General features: G+C 41.9%; 1 protein-coding gene across 3 annotated transcripts in view; it reads left to right on the top strand.

Annotated features, from left to right (window-relative positions):
- Nucleotides 1–19,246, top strand: part of DNAH8 (dynein axonemal heavy chain 8) — a 322,448-nt gene that overhangs the window by 229,461 nt on the left and 73,741 nt on the right. For all 3 annotated transcript variants that reach the window (XM_026448101.2, XM_026448099.2, XM_026448100.1), the window contains 5 exons: nucleotides 78–330; nucleotides 902–1,092; nucleotides 7,510–7,631; nucleotides 11,492–11,610; nucleotides 13,367–13,569. In XM_026448101.2, coding sequence (XP_026303886.1) covers nucleotides 78–330; nucleotides 902–1,092; nucleotides 7,510–7,631; nucleotides 11,492–11,610; nucleotides 13,367–13,569 — 888 coding nt within the window. The remainder of the gene's footprint in view (nucleotides 1–77; nucleotides 331–901; nucleotides 1,093–7,509; nucleotides 7,632–11,491; nucleotides 11,611–13,366; nucleotides 13,570–19,246) is intronic.

Here is a 19,246-nt window from a genome sequence, read left to right as displayed (position 1 = left end):
TTTTTTTTCAGAAGAGATGTATATTGCCTTGCAACTTTCCCATCTGTGTACTATAGTTTTCCTGTTTTGAATTTTAGGCTCACTGGTAGATGATGAATCTCTCATTGGTGTACTTCGAACTACCAAGCAGACAGCAGCTGAGGTAAGTGAAAAGTTGCATGTGGCTGCAGAAACTGAGATCAAGATCAATGCGGCTCAGGAGGAGTTCCGGCCCGCAGCCACCCGCGGAAGCATCCTCTACTTCCTCATCACAGAGATGAGCATGGTCAACATCATGTATCAGACGTCACTGGCCCAGTTCTTGAAGTTATTTGACCAGTCCATGGCCAGGTGAGTCCTCACTACCTTCATCCACAAGTGGTAACTTCAAAGCTTGCTTGTATTTCTACTGTTTTAGAAATTGCTTTTTCACTATTCACAATAGCAAAGACACGGAATCAACCTAAATGCCCATCAACAGTAAAGTGGATAAAGAAAAGGTGGTACATACACAACATGGGATACTAAGCAGCCATAAAAAAGAATGAACTCATGTCCTTTGCAGAAACATGGATGGAGCTGGAGGCCATTATCCCTAGCAAACTAACACAGGAAGGGAAAACCAAATACTACATGCTGTCACTTATAAGTGGAAGCTAAATGATGATACCACATGGGCACATAGAGGGGAACAACAGACACTGCAGCCTATTAGAGGGTGGAGGGTGGGAGGAGGGAGAGGATCAAGAAAAATAACTAATGGGTACTAGGCTTAATACTTGGGTGATGAAGTAATCTGTACAACAAACCCCCATGAATTAGGTTTACCTATGTAACAAACCTTCATGTGTAACCCTGAGTTTAAAAGTATTTTTAAAAAACAAATTGCCCTTTGCTTCCTTGATTCTTAAATGTATTTCAGATCTGAAAAGTCACCACTACCTCAAAAGAGAATTACAAATATTATTGAGTTCCTGACATATGAGGTTTTTGTATACTCTGTCAGAGGCCTATACGAAAACCACAAATTCCTGTTTGTACTCCTCATGACCTTAAAAATTGACCTTCAGAGAGGAACAGTTAAGCACAGAGAGTTTCAAGCTCTCATTAAAGGTAAAGTGATGTGCTCTTTGATATACCATAAACCCATTTCTGTGATACAGTAGGGAAATGATGTTCTAATGGAAGTGTAATGAAGTTTTATTTTTTAATATCTCTTTTCTGTTTTTCATTCGTTTTGCCTTGGTTACTGAAGATTCAGGTCTGTGACAACTCAACTGAATATTGATATTATTGTAATTATTGATATAACTACATTCAGTTTATTCACTGCTGACCATGCCTGGGAGAATTGATTGCACAAGTGAGGAAAAGTGATACTGGTGATGGCTTTCTTTAGCAAGAGAGCCATTCCCTCAGCAAGGGGGTATGATGGTTTTTCAGACTGCAAGAAAAGGCTCACTTGTGTTTCATATTTGAAGTTAATCCTATTCATTGCATATCTCCATGTTAAAGGTCTAATTAAGAAGACAAAAGAATGGAATTTTCGTTTCAATTTAGTTACACAAGTATTTACTGAGCTCATGCTATGTAAATCCACCACGCTAGCTTTGGGGATGTAAGAATAAACCAGATATTGCTTGAAAATAAATAATAGCCTCAAAATGGAGATAAAGATAATTTAAAAATCACTCCAAAGTGAGGCAGAATCAAGTGCTGTAAGAGAGCTAAGAAACAAAGTGTTGAGTCTAAAAGGAGGGAGCGATTACATGTGGTTGGTGAAATCAAAAACAGTTTCTTAGAAAATATACCTTTGTGAGTTAAGTCATGAGTTGGGGAGCTATTTGGTACGTGGCAAAATGCTTCCATCTTTTTCTTGTGTGTTTGGCTCTTTCTATATGATTTAACCAATTATTTTCTGGCTCCCCACACCCCAAAAAGAAAGTGGCATTTGAGGTGGACCCTGAAGAGGTAGAAAAGAGGAAAACATTCCATGCTGAAATGGAGCAGCATAAAAAAGAGAATGAGTGGAGAACATCTAAGTTGTAAGAATCAGTCTGGTTTTGTTGAAATGAAAGGTGGATATGGAGGCATACTGAGAAATAGAGCTGGACATATAAACTGGTGACATACTGCGGAGAGCCTGGGTTCCCATAGGAAGCATTTTCTTGATCTGGTAAGAAACAGGGAGTTGTGTAAAGTGGTGATGTGATCCTTATGGTCATTTAGGGAGGTGAACTTGGCACACGTGTAAGGATCAAAGAAAAGAGGTTCAAAGGAGTCTCAGTCTTTCCAACTGCAGGAATACATTCCCAACCTGGGGTAAAGGCAATGGGAATATCCAGGGAGACAAGGGTATGAGAGATTAGGGAGGTAAAATGGCAAAAACCGATGCATACAAGAGCCAAGAGAGCAGGCAGAAATTAGTCTATGATTTCCGGTCTATGTAGAGATTTCTGGTCTGGTCGGTTGGAAGAGGAGCTGGTTTGAGGAGGATTGGAGTGGGGGATTTCTGGATGTGATTTTAGGACCTATTTAGTCAGAATAGGCCAGATTTTGCTGGCATAAAAACAATCCCAAAATTTCAGTGACTTAACACAACCAAGGTGTACTTCTCATTCGTGTTACCTCTCCAACATGCTGTTCTAGTCACTCAGAAATCCACATTGCTTCCATAACTACTACGGCAGAAGGGCAAGGATGTGGCAGACTGTGCACTGGCTCCTAAAAGTCACCCCACAAGTGACACATGTCACTTATGCTCCTATTTCCTTAGCCAAAGCCAGATATGCAGCCACATCTCACTTCAAAAAGAGCAGAGAAATGCAATTCCTCATGTGTTTGAAAGGCGGGGAAACAGTTTGTGACCAGCTCTGATGACTACAGACATGTGAAATTTGAGCTATCCAGAAAAAAATTAGAAAAGATAACCTAGGCTGGGTGCAGTGGCTCATGCCTGTAATCCCAGCACTTTGGGAGGCCTAGGCGGGTGGATCACAAGGTCAGGAGATCGAGACCATCCTGGTTAACAAGGTGAAACCCCGTCTCTACTAAAAATACAAAAATCAGCTGGACGTGGTGGCACATGCTTATAATCCCAGCTACTCGGGAGGCTGACACGGGAGAATCACTTGAACCAGGGAGTCAGAGGTTGCAGTGAGCTGAGATCACGCCTCTGCCCTCTAGCCTGGCGACAGAGTGAGATTCCATCTCAACAACAACAACAACAACGTAATCTAGGCAGTCTGAGAGAAAAGTTAGGCAGTTACAAAGATAGGGCACAGAAATAACAACCAAAGCCATGGGAATGAAAGTTAATCTAGGGAAAAAATGTGGAGGATTTCTAACCCACAAGGTGATAGGACCTGCTACATTTTTGTCCTCTGCAGCCTACTTATAATAAATGGGCAGTCACCGATAACTTCTTACTCTTTCTCTACTTCATTCAATTCCTTCCTCAGATTCAGGTTAGATTACCACTGTGGAAACTTTGCAAACGATTTTGCATCATCTCTGAAATTTCTTCTTTGCGCCTTTTTCATGAACACAGGTTTTATTTCTGGTAGTTCCAAGAAAGTTGAAATGTATCATCTGGTTCATATTTTTTTCACAGGTCTAATGCACTTGGGGAAGTTGGTTGTTTAAGGCAATGTGGTATGGTACAATAAACACTATCTAGGGTGGGGAGGAGGTACCACAGAGAGTGTCCAGATGTATGAGGTATTGGTCTTGGGGATGTTTAAGTACAGTAAGTGAATTTACCCAATCGGGAAACCTACTTTACCTCATTTCAAAAATCTGTAAGCCCTCACTTGGACTTGGGATACAGCCCCGGTGTTGTAGGACACTGAGCAGAGGGGTAGGGGGCATTGAAGCACGCTGAAATCCAGGCAGCAGTGACAGCAAAATGACGCCCACAATCTGGGGAAGGCTTCTATCTATGCACTATGGTCTGAATATTTGTGTCCCCTCAAACTTGATCGGTTGAAATCTCACCCCGCAAGGTGGTGGTATTAGCGGGTGAGGTCTTTGGAAGGTGATTAGGTCATGAGGGTAGAGCTGTCATGAATGGGGGTAGTGCCTTTATGTAAGAGGCCTGAGGGAGCTCACTCCCCCTCCCACCATGTCAGGACACTGTGAAAGGAGCCCAGGAAATGGGCCCTCACCAGACACTGAATTCGCCAGGGTCTTGATCTTGGACTCCCCAGCCTCCAGAGCTGTGAGAAATAAACACTTCTGTTGTTTCTAAGCCAATCAGCCTATGGTATTTTGGGATAGTGGCTGAACGGACAAAGATACTGTGCAATACGAGGGGAGGAGAGGCGTACTTTTACTTCTTTCCTTACTGGTGAGCTGGCTTTGCTTCCTGAATGCCATCTGCTAATGTGGCCCCTGAGAAGGAGGCACATATGACATAGAAAGGAAGAAGTGGGAAACCTGGTGCCTGGGTCCACAATGGATGCTGGGAAGGAAAAAGGAGGTCAGAGGTAGAAAGGGGAGGTCAGGTGCAAAGATCCTCATCTCTTCCTTGCCTCCTGAAGGAGGTGAGAAGGGGAGAGGGCCAGAGAAACTCTCAGATAGGAGATGACCCTGCATTCTGCCCAGTGTCACACCCACCATGGAAGCAGGGGAGTAGCTGTATGGGCGAGCCTGAGGTTTGGCAATTAGGAATGTGGTGACATTCAAGGGTTGAGAGGGCTGGCACGCAGCAGAGACTGGAGGCCAAACAAAAAAGTTTTAGAGAAAGAGAACTTTGTACCTGCAGACAAAGTACCAATGCCAGGAGCTGGGCCAGTGATTGCAGCCCAGGGCCCCAACAGATAGCATTTGTCATAGCTCAGAGGATACAGTACAGGGACCCAGCCTGCATCTGAGGCATGGGAATCCTGGAGGGCAGCCTGCAGACCTGAGGCATGCTTCCCACCAAGACGTAATCCCACCCCATCTCACCTCTCCCACCTACCAGCCAACCAGACCAGAGCTACCATGAAAGAGACTGGGTTATTTGAAAGAGGGTGGGTAAATCAGAGGAGACTGAGAAATACAGCAACACAGTGGGGAGGGAATTCGTCAGGGAGGATTAGATTTGTTACAGAAAAAGAAGGCTGAACACATGGGTTGTGGTGTCGGCACATTTGTGACCCCATTTCATAAAATTGGAGTCAGGGACAACTATATTGTATAGAGCCAGGAGAGTCAGGGAGAGGAGTCTGGATTTAATTTAGTTGGCAATAAGGAGCCATCGAATGTTTTATGAGCAGGGATGTGGCATGAACAGAACAGTGCTTTAAGAAGATTAATTTGGGATTGTATGATAGGTTGATTGGCAGCAGTACAATTAGCTCAGCAATAAAAGAGTTTTTAAACAAAACAAAATTTGTTTTAATTTTGAACTGGCTTACATTTTGACTGAATTATTCTTTAAAAGATGGTATGACTTTGTTTTTAATGTTTTTTTACAAAGTTAACAAACATGATCCTTAGATCATAGATACTTTAAAAAATCATTTTGAACTCAATACTTAAGGGGGAGAGTGGAGGAGTTATTTATCGTAGCAGAAATGTTTGATTTCCCAAGAGTGACAGGTTTTTCGTTTTGTTTGTTTCAATTACTACTTTCTTTCTGCAATATTTGCAAAGTGACTTTGACTTTCTTCGTCAACCAAAAATGTCAGAACACTTTGAGAAATGAAATGGATACCAGGTGCAGTCCTGCATTATAGAGCAATGGATATACCTTTCTTCCCTGCCTGGTTATTTTAGAAAGATATTATCTTTTTTTTGGTCATAGATTGTGTACAGAAAGACACCTTAGGGGTTCTTTTCTTGCCTTCCAAACTGGACTGGACCTGGGCCTTCCAAGCAGGGAAAGAAAAAGAGAGAGAGAGAGAGAGAATGTCAGAACAACAGCTAATGATTACATAGCTCTTATTATTATTCTATACTGTTCTAGGTACATTACTGTATTTAACCTTTGCAGCAGCCAATCTGGTAGATTCTATCAGACATCCATGTGGCAGATGAGGAAACTGAGAGGGATTCATGTTTTTTTGTTCAAGTTTATGCAGCTAATAAGTGGCAGAGCCAGGATATTTTGGGGAATAGGAAGGGCCGTCATTGTTCTAATATGTTTGGAAACACAAAGATAGCTTAGATTTCTTCTCCTGGTGTCTCTAAAGCTCAGGATTGCATAAAAACGTTTCTTTGGAAACAACCAAGAAGAAAAGGGGTGAGTTTGTCTCTGTGCCAGGGCTGCTTCTTGCACCAGTGACTCCTACAGTAGCAATAATGGTGCTCCAGTGAGACCTGCTCTGTCTCCAGGTTGCAGAGGGGCCGACAGTGAGAAGAAGGTTTACACATTGTTCTAAAAGTGTTGTTGCACTCAGAGCCACAGACTCCCAAGTCCCCTGTGGTGGAGGAAATGGGTTTACATAAAAAAAATACTTTAGTTCATACAGCTACTCAGGATGATGCTAGATGGGGAGAGCAAAGACCTGTAGTTCCCCCACCCCCCTTTTTTGGTCCATGAGTTGATTTGTGAACTGGAAGGAATGAGTTCTTAAGGAAGATGATAAGATTTAAAAGTTCAAGAATCACTGTTTTGCATACATCTGAATTAAACAACAGTGGAGCTGGAATTATTATGATACGTTACTAAAGACATGCAATAGAGGAATTTTGAAATTGTAAATATCATCATGTATTTCACTGGAAAATGCTGGGTATGGCCGTTTGACCTGAGATTTGCTTCAGAATATGATTAATACTATAACTCATTCTCCACTGGACTCAAGCTCTGTAAAAGTCAGGATCTGGTTGGCTTTTCTCTGCTATATCCCCCAGTGTCTGGAACATGTCAAATACCTAGAGGGTGTTCAATAAATATTTGTTCCATCAGTGAATGGATAAATGATTTAAATATCAGTCATCCACTAAAAAATCCATAGATCTATTATATCACTTCCTCCTTCACTTCCTTCCCTCCCTCTTTTTATCCCTAGCCTCCGTTTCTCCCACCCTCCTTCCCTAACCCTAACCCTAACCTTAACCATAACCCTAACCCTAACCCTGACCTTAACCCTAACCCTAACCCATCCATCTGTTTATCTCTCTGTTTGACCTGGTAACAAGTAGTATTTAATGGCAAGCTTCTGGAGGAGTAATGACTAAGAAGTGATATTTAAAATCCACACATGAAAAGATCAACATATTCACTGATATCAAATTATAAATTTTAGATCATTAAAAAATAAAAAGCAAACAAATATAATCACTTGAGAAAAATTCTTTGCAGGGAAAAATGAAAGAGTTGTTATTTGTACCTTATAAGATGGTATAAATCAGTAAATAAAACACTAAGACTTGAAGGAAATGTACCAAAAAGCCCCCACATTTTCTGCAATATTATTATTTTCCGATTTTCCCGTATTTTTAGTAATGTGGCTATCTTGCTTTTATTATTTGGAGAGTACATTTCTAAAAATGAAGTACAGGCTCACACATTTCACCCCGTCTGACGCTCTTCCCCAGGAGGAGCAGCTCTGGACCTGAAAGCCTGCCCTCCCAAGCCCTATCGCTGGATCCTTGACATGACTTGGCTGAATCTTGTGGAGCTGAGTAAACTTCCACAATTTGCAGAAATTATGAACCAGGTAATACAATAAAGGGCTGGTTGAAAGTGCAGATCTGCAAACCCAAACATACCTGGGCCACTTAAACTGGGGCTTCCTGGCAGCAATTCCTTCATCCAAAAAAGTCAACCCAGTAGTTTGGATTTGAGGCTCTGTGGCTGTCTGGGAGAGATCTTGGACAGATGGACCTCAGGGTTAACCTCTTCATAGTTGCAGGCAACTATGTTTTCCTCCTGTGTGGGGGGCATGGGTCATTTTTATATGCCTGTTTGAGTTGCTGCTGGAATCAGAACCAGTAGATGGACCGTTTTATTGTAGACGACTCATGCTTTTACACTGTAACTTCTGCCTATGATTAAGTGATCTGTGCAGATTTGAATGTGAGTCAAATTACGTGGTTGAGGTCCCTCTAAAAAATTAATTATTTTAGTGGTGAAATATAATGGTGAAAATGGAGAAATAGGTGCCGATTTGCCTGTTGTTTTTTTCTTATTTGAAAATGTACATTGATTACTGTGGATTAATTGTTGAGTCAATTGTTACTGGAAAACAATCGTGCAACTCAGAATAAAGATAGCTGTTTTTTACTGCGATCTGTTGGCTATAACTGCCTGTCACTGAGGGAGCCTGCAGTTTGCCGGTGGCAGATGCCAATAATCATCTCTTTTCTGTGGCCGCTAGTGACTGACAGATGGGGCCATAGGTAGACTGCAGGTTGGCAGAGCCTCATGCGATAATCACCAATCCCCCACCCAACATACTGTGTTAGTTGCCTCTGTTTGTTTAGTGGCATTTCTGAAACATTGTGTAGACTCTACCTACTCAGCCTGGTTGGGTCAGAGTCAATTGGATAAACTCACTGGGTTCCATCTGTGGATGGACAGTGAGCTTTGTTTTGTAGTACAACCACAGATGAGTCCTCCAAACCCAAACAAATGCTTGGAAAAAGAAAGTGATCTTGGGCTGGGCGCGGTGGCTCACACCTGTAGTCCCAGCACTTTAAGAGGCTGAGGCAGGTGGATCACGAGGTCGGTAGTTTGAGACCAGCCTGGCCAACAGAGTGAAACCCCAACTCTACTAAAAATACAAAATATTAGCCGGGCGTGGTGGTGGGTGCCTGTAATCCCAGCTACTCGGGAGGCTGAGGCAGGAGAATTGCTTGAACCTGGGAGGCAGAAGTTGCAGTGAACCGAAATCATGCCATTGCACTCCAGCCTGGGCGACAGTGTGAGACTCCGTCTCGGGGGAAAAAAAAAAAAAGAAAAGAAAGTGATCTCGATCTGGTCAGCGACTGGGTAAGGGAGACGGTCAAGAACCACTGGAAAAATCACTCGAAGCCCACGCCCTCTACTGATGGTTTACATTGATACAAGAATATTTATTATTATTTGCCTCTGCCAACTAGATGTTAAGTACTCATGAGGTAGAATATAGTAGCTATTACTACTTCCAATGGGATAGGTACTTTGCAACAATAACCCTGCCACAGAAAAGCAGAGTTATTGACCCTAATTTATAGATGAGATAACGGAGATTCAAAGAGGTTAGGTACTTGCCCAAGACCCCATTGCCAATAAGTGGCAAAGCTCATGCTCTTCCCATGCCATCATGAGTTATTTCTTTCCCACTCCTCTTACACCACTGGACGGGCCAGAAGTGGAGTGAGGGGCAGTTCTCAGGAAGGTTGCAGAATTTCAGTGGAGACCTGCAGTCAGGTGGCCATCAGTCTGGCCTGCCTGTGGGAAGGAAGGGAGGAAGCAGAAGATCAGTCTCCCAGCTGAGTGGGTATCAGGAACTGAAACCTCATAACCTCAAAGAGATGCTTCCCTGACCTTGGCATCCCAGGCCAAGGGCTAGGAAAAGAAATGAGAAATAGAGGTGGACATATAGAGGCTGGAAGTCATCTTATCACCCATCATGGCTGCAGCTCACCCTAGAAGCTCTACTGTGGTCAAGTCAAAATTAGCAGGTGGAAGGTCAGTAGGCAAAGAATAGTCATCCGATTTCTTCCTGTGCCTCAGCTGCAGTTGTGGAGGAGACCTGTGGGGGACATTGTGGGCAGGTGCAAGGTAAGGCTGGCAACACCCAGGCCCTGGCATGCAGGCAGCTTCTTTGAGGGTGGCCAATCAGAGAGAGCCGATGCAATCTTCAGGAGATAGATGGCAGTTGTGAAACATTTCAGAGATCCCCTTTATTTATTTATTTCTTGAGATGGAGTCTCACTCTGTTACCCAGGCTGGAGTGCAATGGCATGATCTTGGCTCACTGCAACCTCTGGCTCTCAGGTTGAAGCAATTCTCCTGCCTCAGCCTCCTGAGTACTTGGGACTACAGATGCATGCCGCCACGCCCGGCTAATCTTTTGTATTTTAGTAGAGTCGGAGTTCCACTGTGTTGCCCAGGCTAGTCGCAAACTCCTGAGCTCAGGCAATCTGCCTGCCTCTGCCTCCCAAGGTGCTGGAATTACAGTCGTGAGCCACCAGACCCGGCCAGAAATCCCCTTCATCTTTTAGTGCCCCAGGGACAAAGTAGGAGCAACTGAGTTACAGAGTAACTGTTCTGTTATTAATTTATACTCTATCTGTATCCTGTATGATGAATTGTTCACACTATAGGTATGAGACTTTGGACAGTTGTTTACCCTGTCTATGCCTCAATAACAAGTAGGGGTCATCGAGGAAAAGGTGTAATCCTCAGGTCTGGCATAGGGCATCTGTTATATGAGCCTTTGCTATTTGCTATTATTGCTTACTGTGGCTTTTTTATTTTTGTTTTTTTATTTTTTTGTTTTTGAGAGGGAGTTTCACTCTTGTTGCCCAGAGCTGGAGTGCAGTGGTACGATCTCGGCTCACAGCAACCTCTGCCTCCTGGGTTCAAGTGATTCTCCTGCCTCAGCCTCCCAAGTAGCTGGGATTACAGGCATGTGCCACCACACCCGACTAATTTTTTTTTTTATTTTTAGTAGAGACTGGATTTCTCCATGTTGGTCAGGCTGGTCTTGAACTCCGGACCTCAGGTCATCTGCCCGCCTCGGCCTCCCAAAGTGCTTACAGGCGTGAGCCACCGTGTACCGTGGCTTTTTTAAAAGCACACTTACATAACCCAGCCTGATTGTTGCTGAAGAGCAGGGATAGGCTCAATAATCTGTAGTTTTCGTACTTAGTCTTGATGTCACTTGGGCTGCAGTGAGCACCTTTTAATGCCTCTGAAAACCTGAAGTCCTTTTAATGCTTCTGAACTTTAAGACCAGCTGTTGGAGAGACTCCTTTCATTGTTAGGCTTTAGGTCTCAAGGTGGGGAATCACTAGGAAAATAAAAGTTTTGATTTTGTCATCTATTATTATTTTTAAGTAGAGATCAACATTTAGAGGTCGGGTTATCAGAATGTCCTGTTAGTGGTTCTCAACTGAGGGTAATCTACCCATCCCCAGGGGCATCTGGCCATGTCTGGAGACATTTTTGATTGTTAGGACCCGGGTGGAGGGTGCTACTGGGATCTCCAGTGGATAGGGATGCTGCTAAACATTCCACAACGCCCAGGACAGCCTCCCACAAAAAAAAAAAAAATTCAGATCCAAATGACAATAAAACCAAGCTTGAGAAACCTTGGTGTGTGTTTCTTCTGGCCCAGTCATTTGGTGCAGTTAACGAATGATCCTAATTGTAGCGCATAATGTAGAAAAATAATGGAAGAACTGGAAGGGAATAGTAATATCCACGTTATTCAAGTCATTGATCCTAAAGAAAGGTTTAAACTGTGCTGTTACGCTTGAAAAATTATCTGCCTGTAAAGAATGACCCTCTCAGGTGATTCCGAATCCTTTCTAATATATTCCGATTACATACAGTTCTGTGACTTGCTAATTGGCTTGCTTCTTTTAGATATCTCGTAATGAGAAGGGGTGGAAAAGCTGGTTCGATAAAGACGCTCCAGAGGAGGAAATTATCCCTGATGGATATAACGATTCACTAGATACCTGCCATAAACTTTTACTTATCAGGTGAGAACAGGCATTATCAGAACTAGAAGCATCACTCATAACATTGCTAAATTACAGATTTTATCTCAGTGAGTTTACTTCACTGTATCTCTGTCATTGAAAGTAACGGGAAAAACCGCAATTACTTCTGTGCCAGCCTAATATTATAACAAGTGTAGGTACTTCCAAATTATGGCTTTGGATAGCAGTTCTTCAGTTCCTTGACAAGCAAAATAAAATGGTCATGGTGGCAGGGAATGATGTATTTTGACAACGTATTAATGATAGTGCTTTTAGCAAAAAGCGTGAAAAATATGCTTTTATTATTCACTTTGTTCATGATTTACCATTGAGTGTAAATCAGTTATTATTGAATTTATTTCTTAAAAAAAGCAGACCTCACAAAGTTACAAGACAATTAGCTTATAAGCTAAAGTTAAATTGCATTTGAGAAAAAAACCAGTAATATTGCACTGAATTCGAAATATATTAATGCTACTTTTGGCTATAAAATGGAAACAAAAGTTTGAAATTGATGTTAAAGAAGAAAATCGCCCTCTCTTTTCACATTTTACATTTTCTCAATATCCAGTAACTCCGAGACCTTCCACTTTGAAAAAGATCAGTGTGTGTGTGCACGTGCATGCGTGTGTGTGTGTTTGTATGGTGGGTGGGTAAGGCAGAGTAGTAAAGCACGGGAGATGAGACCCTACATGAAAAATGAGAGGTAGAGATATTTTGAAGCGATTTTTGTCTTTTCTAATGTTATACACCTAAGTTTGCATTTCTTAGAAAAAGCTGTTTCTTAGACATTGTCACCCTTCAAGAGTGGCCAGAACAACACTAATGTTGACCTCATAGTCCACAGAGTAAGAAAGGGCTCCTTTTTTTTTTTTTTTTTAAGACAGAGTCTTGCTCTGTTTCCCAGGCTGGAGTGCAGTGACGCATTCTTGGCTCACTGCATGCTCTGCCCCCCGGGTTCACGCCATTCTCCTGCCTCAGCCTCCCGAGTAGCTGGGACTACAGGCGCCCGCCACCACGCCCGGCTAATTTTTTGTATTTTTAGTAGAGACAGGGTTTCACCATGTTAGCCAGGATGGTCTCAATCTCCGGACCTCGTGATCCGCCCGCCTCAGCCTCCCAAAGTGTTGAGATTACAGACGTGAGCCACCCAGCCAGGGCTACTTGGTTTTATTGGAACACATGTGTCTATTTTTTAATCCATCATTTAAAAATTAGATCTATGTCAAATAGTACAATATAGTAGCAAAACAAAACAAAACAAAACAAAACAAAAAAAAAACAAACAGAGTCTGTGGGGCTTGTCTGTGCTTTACCATATCAGTATTAAATGACACTATCCAATGTGTCTGTGTGTGTAGAACTTGTTATGGTGTGCATTACACAAATGGTATGCCACAAATGCTTGCTGACCAACTTACTTTGGGTATCTTTGGCACATTGGTTCCTCCCTTGAAGGATGTGGAGCTTCAGAGTGTGTGGCAGGTCAGCCCCTACTATATGTTGGAGCTGGTAGAGGACACTGTGTTGTTATGGGCTCTGCCCTGCTTCTTGCCAATGCCTGGCTGGCACCAAAACCGTGAGATTAAATTTGTGCTCATCCATGGATAGGAAACCTGGCCATTCCTCTTACACGGATGTGGAAAAGTAGGAATTAGCTTGTTGCCCTTTTGCTAATTAAATGTGTGTTTTTACTCAGATAGAAGAAAAAATGAACACGTTTAGTTTATTTCGCTTAACTTGTATTCATTTTTAGGTCGTGGTGCCCAGACCGTACTGTTTTTCAAGCAAGAAAGTATATTGCAGATTCTTTGGAGGAGAAGTACACAGAACCAGTTATCTTAAATCTGGAGAAAACTTGGGAAGAAAGTGATACCCGGACACCTCTGATTTGCTTCCTGTCCATGGGCTCTGACCCCACCAATCAAATTGATGCATTGGCCAAGAAACTGAAACTGGGTAGGATTAACAATCTACAAAATTTAGCAGCACTTCCATATTTTTGCCCTGAATTTTGCCTTTCATAATTTTATAACCGATTCTTAGAAATATATGTAAAACTGAATTCAAAAAATATTAAACTTATTCCTCTTCCATCCTTTCATACCGCCTAAAGTGAGGGTATGATATAGGTATCTTTGTGTAGAGAAGAACACACTCATCTACCATATACTTTTTTTTTTATTGGTTGTGTTTTTAAGTTCTAAGGAGATAGCTGCATTGCATGGAAAGCCGACTAAAAAGAATGAACGCACAACAGCCAAAGTTTATGTTATTGCCACGTCTATATAAAATTACGGCAAAGTTTATTTTGTCACAAATTGAAAAACTATAACCATTATTGTAATGCATAGTAATTAGGGATTAATTATTTCATGCTTTCACTTAATAACCATTCAATACAGGCAGTGTGCTAGATTTGGGAGTACAGAGATGAATACAAACACAGCTGGGAAAGACAGACATGTAAATATGTAATTGAGGGCGATGTGACAGCTGCAGTAAATGTTTCATAGAAGTGGCCATTCACAGGATTCGGAGCTACTCAGATTGCCTGGGATATGGGGGAAAACATCACATTGATGATATTTGAGTAGGAAGTTAAAAAATAGATAAAATTTACCAGGTGGGGTGGTGGGAGATAGAAAGTTGCTCCAGGGGAGGAGATGGGCAGAGAAGTTATAAACACAAAAGCGTTTATAAGTGTGACTGAATCAGTAGGATTAAAGGACAGGGATGCAGAGCACATCTTGACAGGATTGTGCCATCCTGTAAGAAGGACTGTTTATCCCTTCCTTCATTCATACTCTGAAAATCTGAATGTTGTTGACATTGCCATTTGCAATCTTCTAGGTTCAGATATCTGTATAACTTGTAGGATTAATCCACTCATGTCTTTTGTGTATTTAAGTGATTGATTGTGAATCACTAAATCTATCCTGTGAAGTAAAATTACATTAAATTTATTACATAGTCTACATAAGCATGATATAAAATCAATTCAGTCATGTCCATGTACTAGCCACCTGTCCCTGTGCATAAAACCAAGCTTTGGTAGTATGGTCCATGTTCATGTCCTCTTTTCTCATCTTGACTTCGCTCTATTTGTTGTCACCACACTGTTCTATATTCTTAGTGGATCAGTGTTCAAATGGCCACGGTCTTCTATCTGAACACTGATACCAATGCAAAGAGCGCCCAGGTTATATTGGCAACTGCTCATGGTTAAGTCTCATTAGCTATCTTCAAAGTAGGCAGTTTTGCTCTAGTATTTACTGCAGCACACCAGCTGTCTGAGTTTATCTAAGAGTGATGCCTCTCTAGTAGCCTTACAGTTTGCAGATCTCTCTCAAATCTGTTGCTCTCTGAGTGTTTATCCAGCTGCTGCTATGCCTCACTTCTGTCTCTACACAGGTGTCTTTTTTCTCTCTTGCCACTTACCATTCTTCTCCACATGGCAGAGCATGTGGCTTCTGGTGGCTCATGGGCTTCACTGCTTACGTGCTCAGAATGTTCAGCACTCCCAGTGAAACTGCTCTTATTGTCTTGGTTCCAAGTCCCAATATCCAGGGAAGTAGCTCGTTGTCTTAGCTTTGGTCATGCACTCCTTTCTGGGCCAATCAACGAACTGTTGCTCTGGAAATAGGTTCCTAGTAGAAACCTTATGTATGAAGCTGGAATGGGGGACATTTCTTAGAAGAAGATACAGTGTCTAGAAGAAGGAATATTCAACTAGAGTTACCATTTCAAATGTTGTAATTTAAGAACATAATCAAGAAATTCAAGATCTCCTTTGGGAGAAATTATAACTGACATTCAATGAATACAGAAGGGCAGACTTGTGCTGTCTCCTTGAGTGCTATCATACTGCTTTGCTTGGCAATTTGGTGATTTCCATTTCTTACTCCTACTTTACTTTTTCCAACAACAATCCAGGCTTCTATTGATTCCTTTATTAGGATACTGGAACAACATAGATTTGGTTTTGACACTGAAGGATCAAATGAATTTTATAAACAATTCTATTGCCAAATCATTTTAGCAGTATTAGGAAATCTCGTGTTGCTTGATGCTTTGGGTTGAAAGTCCCAAAGCTAGCTGTTAAAATGGAACTATTACACAGACAGAGCAACATGTTAATGTAGTCTCAGCTATTAATATTTTATTTGAAAATCTGGATAATAATCATAGAATTCTTAAGGTGAATGTGACTGGAAATCTTGAAATCCAGTTACTTTTTTTTTTTTTTTTTTACAGATGGGGAAACTATGGTCTGGAGATAAGGCCCCAGACCTAGTCCGTGGCAGATCTGGTTCAGAACTTATGTCAGGAACCCCACTTCAGTGATCTCATTGGTCTTTCTTTTTCATTCCTTCTCATTGTTTTCATTGAAGGAATTAACCAGCTACCTGAAAGTAACATAAGGATGGGACAGAATCAAAAAGTTTTTGTAGAAAAAGAGGAGAAGGGAAACTTTGGGTTATAGATATTGTCTTGTACTGGTCAAGATCTGTAGTAAGAAATCTGGAGCAGATGAACTCTGCATGGAGTACTGGGTATGTGGGCAAAGTGGAGAAAGCAGATGGATTTAGCATGAGAGCCCTTCTAGGAGCCTGCGTAGGGGAGGAGGGAGGTCTCAGAGAAAGGATGGGCTTAAAAAGAACACCTGAAAACAAACAAAAGAGAACAAATACATAAAACCCCCACAGGTACACAAAAGTAGAAGTAGAATAATAATATAAAAACTGAAATAATAATATGTACAGATGAAATATTTTAACATTTTAAATAGGAGAATGGCTTATAATTATAGTAATAAATTACAACATCTCATCAAAATTGGCAAATTTATAGAAACATATGAGTTTAGAAAATTCCTCAGAAAAGGTAGAAAACCCTGAGTAAACCAATAATCAAGATGAGAAAAGGTAGAAGTTTTAAAATTATTACATCAGCAAAGACTCTAGGCTTGGATAATTTTCTGATAAGTCCTTTAAAACTTTCAAGGACTCTCACATGCTATATTCTGTTCCAAAAGATGGAAAAAGAGAATACATTTTCCTTTTGTTTTTGAGACAGAGTCTCACTCTGTCACCCAGGCTGGAGTGCAGTGGTGCAATCATGGCTCACTACAGCCTTGACCTCCCAGGCTCAAGTGATCCTCCTACCTCAGCCTTCCAAGTAGGTGGGACTACAGGCACATACCACTACTCCTAGCTACATTTTTTTGGTTGTTTTTTTGTAGAGGTGAGTTCTCATTATGTTGCCCAGGATGGTCTTGAACTCCTGAGCTCAAGTGATCCTCCCTCCTTGGCCTCCTAAAGTGCTTGGATTACAGACATGAACCACTTCATCTGGCCCATTTTCCTGTTTATTCACGTTATTCTGAAATAGTAAACCGACCCAGATAGTAACTGCATAAACGAAAGAAAACCAGCCAGGCGTGGTGGCTCATGCCTGTAATCCCAGCACTTTGGGAGGCTGAGGCAGGTGGATCACCTGAAATCAGGAGTTCGAGGCCAGCCTGACCAACATGGTGAAACCCTGTCTCTACTAAAAATACAAAAATTAGCTGGGCGTGGTGGCAGGCACTTGTAATCCCAGTTACTCAGGAGGCTGAGACATGAGAATAGCTTGAACCCAGGAGGCGGAGGTTGGGTTGCAGTGAGCTGAGATTGCGCCATTGTGCTCCAGCCTGGGTGACAGACCAAGACTCTATCTCAAAAATAAATAAATAAATAAATAAATAACTGTAAGGATCTTAACTAAATCAGAAGCAAGTTGAATTTATAGTGACATCAGCAAGATGTCTCATATCCCTCTACATATCCCTCCCTCATGTCCCAACACCACATCAGCAATTCTGTATCGATCTACAGATGAACTCTCTGCAGGAGCCTCAGGATATAGGTAGAAGGTTGTGAAACCCTATTAAAATCTAAGACCTAGGAGGGTTGTTTTGAGAGTACAAACTGACACCCAAGTGGCAGATCTGCCAATTGTGCTTCCAGGTTCAAGCCTAGAAATGGCCCTGCTCCCCAAGGAGTTTGGCTACAGCCCTTTTTGGCCTTGAGCCTGCAACTAAAACCAACTGCCAAGGGTTGTAGGTGGAATCAGGCACACTAGTGTCTCAGTGGAGAGGCTTGTCTGCCTGCCAACATCGATCTTGGCAGTGAACTTGAAAGTTACCCTGTGGCTTGTCTCCAGCCACCCTCAGCTGAGGTCCCAACTCAGAGCTAACTGTGCAAGAAAGAGCCCAGAAGGAGGCTTGCTCATATCTAGCAGCCTGGGAGTCTGAGCCTCCAAGAAGGTCTCATCAACCTCTGTACCCCAGCAGATACCAAGGGTGCCCACTGTCAGCTCTGGCCCCTCCTGCTGCAGTCAGGGAACTATCCTACCTGTGCAGGGGTCTACTGGGAGATACATGCCCTTCTGAGCCAATGAGATGAACTCTTCAGTCATCATCCTCCAGCATATCCCAAAAGGGCCCAGTGTCAGCTCCAGTCCCTCCTGCTGTAGTCAGGAAACTAATTTGTGCAGAGACCTGCTGGGAGACACACTCCTATCTGAACCAATTAGGTGGGCTTGCCAGCTGCTGCCCCACATCAAGTCCTGAAGGGGTCTAGTCTCAGCTCTAGCCCCCCCTGCTGCAATTGGAAACTATCCCATCTGTGCAGAGACCTGCTGGAAAACAAACCCATCTGGGCCACTGGGACAGGCTTCTGGGCTTGTGTCCCTGATCAACTTTCTCACACAGTTCAGGCATATTGTCCCTAAAAACAAAACAAAACAATAGCAACAAAAAAACTTGTTATAAATATCAGATTTTCTGGTAAGCCTCACGGTAACCACAAAGCAAAAACCTATATTAAATACACTAAAACTAAAAAGTAAGGAATCAAAACATACTACTAGAGAAAATCACTTAACCCAACCAAGGGAAGACTACAAGAGAGGAAGAATGGAAGAAGAAAGGATCTACAAATTGACTGGAGAACAAGTAACAAAATGGCAGTAGTCCTTACCTACCAATAATTACCTTGAATGTAAATGGAGTAAAATCTATGATTAAGAGACACAGAGTAGCTTAATGGATTTTTTCAAAAAGACCCAGCTGCATGCTGCCTACAAGAGACTCATTTTACCTGTAAGGATACACACAGACTGAAAATGAAGGATGGAAAAAGATATTCTATGTGAATGGGCACCATAAAGAGAACAGGAGTAACTATGCTTATATCAGATAAAATAGACTATAAGCCAAATACTGTAAAATGAAGAAGGCCATTATACAGTGATTAAGGGTAAATACAACAAGAGTGCACATGCACGTGCGCACATACACACACGCACTCAACATCAGAGCTCCTAAGTATATAAAGATACATAAATACTAATATATATTAATTATAATAAAACATATAATTAATAAAAAAAATTATAGACCTAAAGGGAGAGATAGACTGCAACACAATAATAGTAGGGGACTTCAACATCCCATTTTCAGCAATGGACAAATCACCCAGATAGAAAGTCAATAAAGAAATGTTAGAGTTAAACTATGCTCTAAATCAAATGGACCTAACAGACATTTACAGAACATTCCATCCAATAGCTGTAAAATATACATGTTTTT

The sequence above is a fragment of the Piliocolobus tephrosceles genome, chromosome 5, assembly GCF_002776525.5.
Source record: "Piliocolobus tephrosceles isolate RC106 chromosome 5, ASM277652v3, whole genome shotgun sequence".
Classification (NCBI taxonomy): Eukaryota; Metazoa; Chordata; class Mammalia; order Primates; family Cercopithecidae; genus Piliocolobus; species Piliocolobus tephrosceles.
Note: the sequence above shows the minus strand (reverse complement) of the source record. Positions and strands in the feature narration are given on the sequence as shown.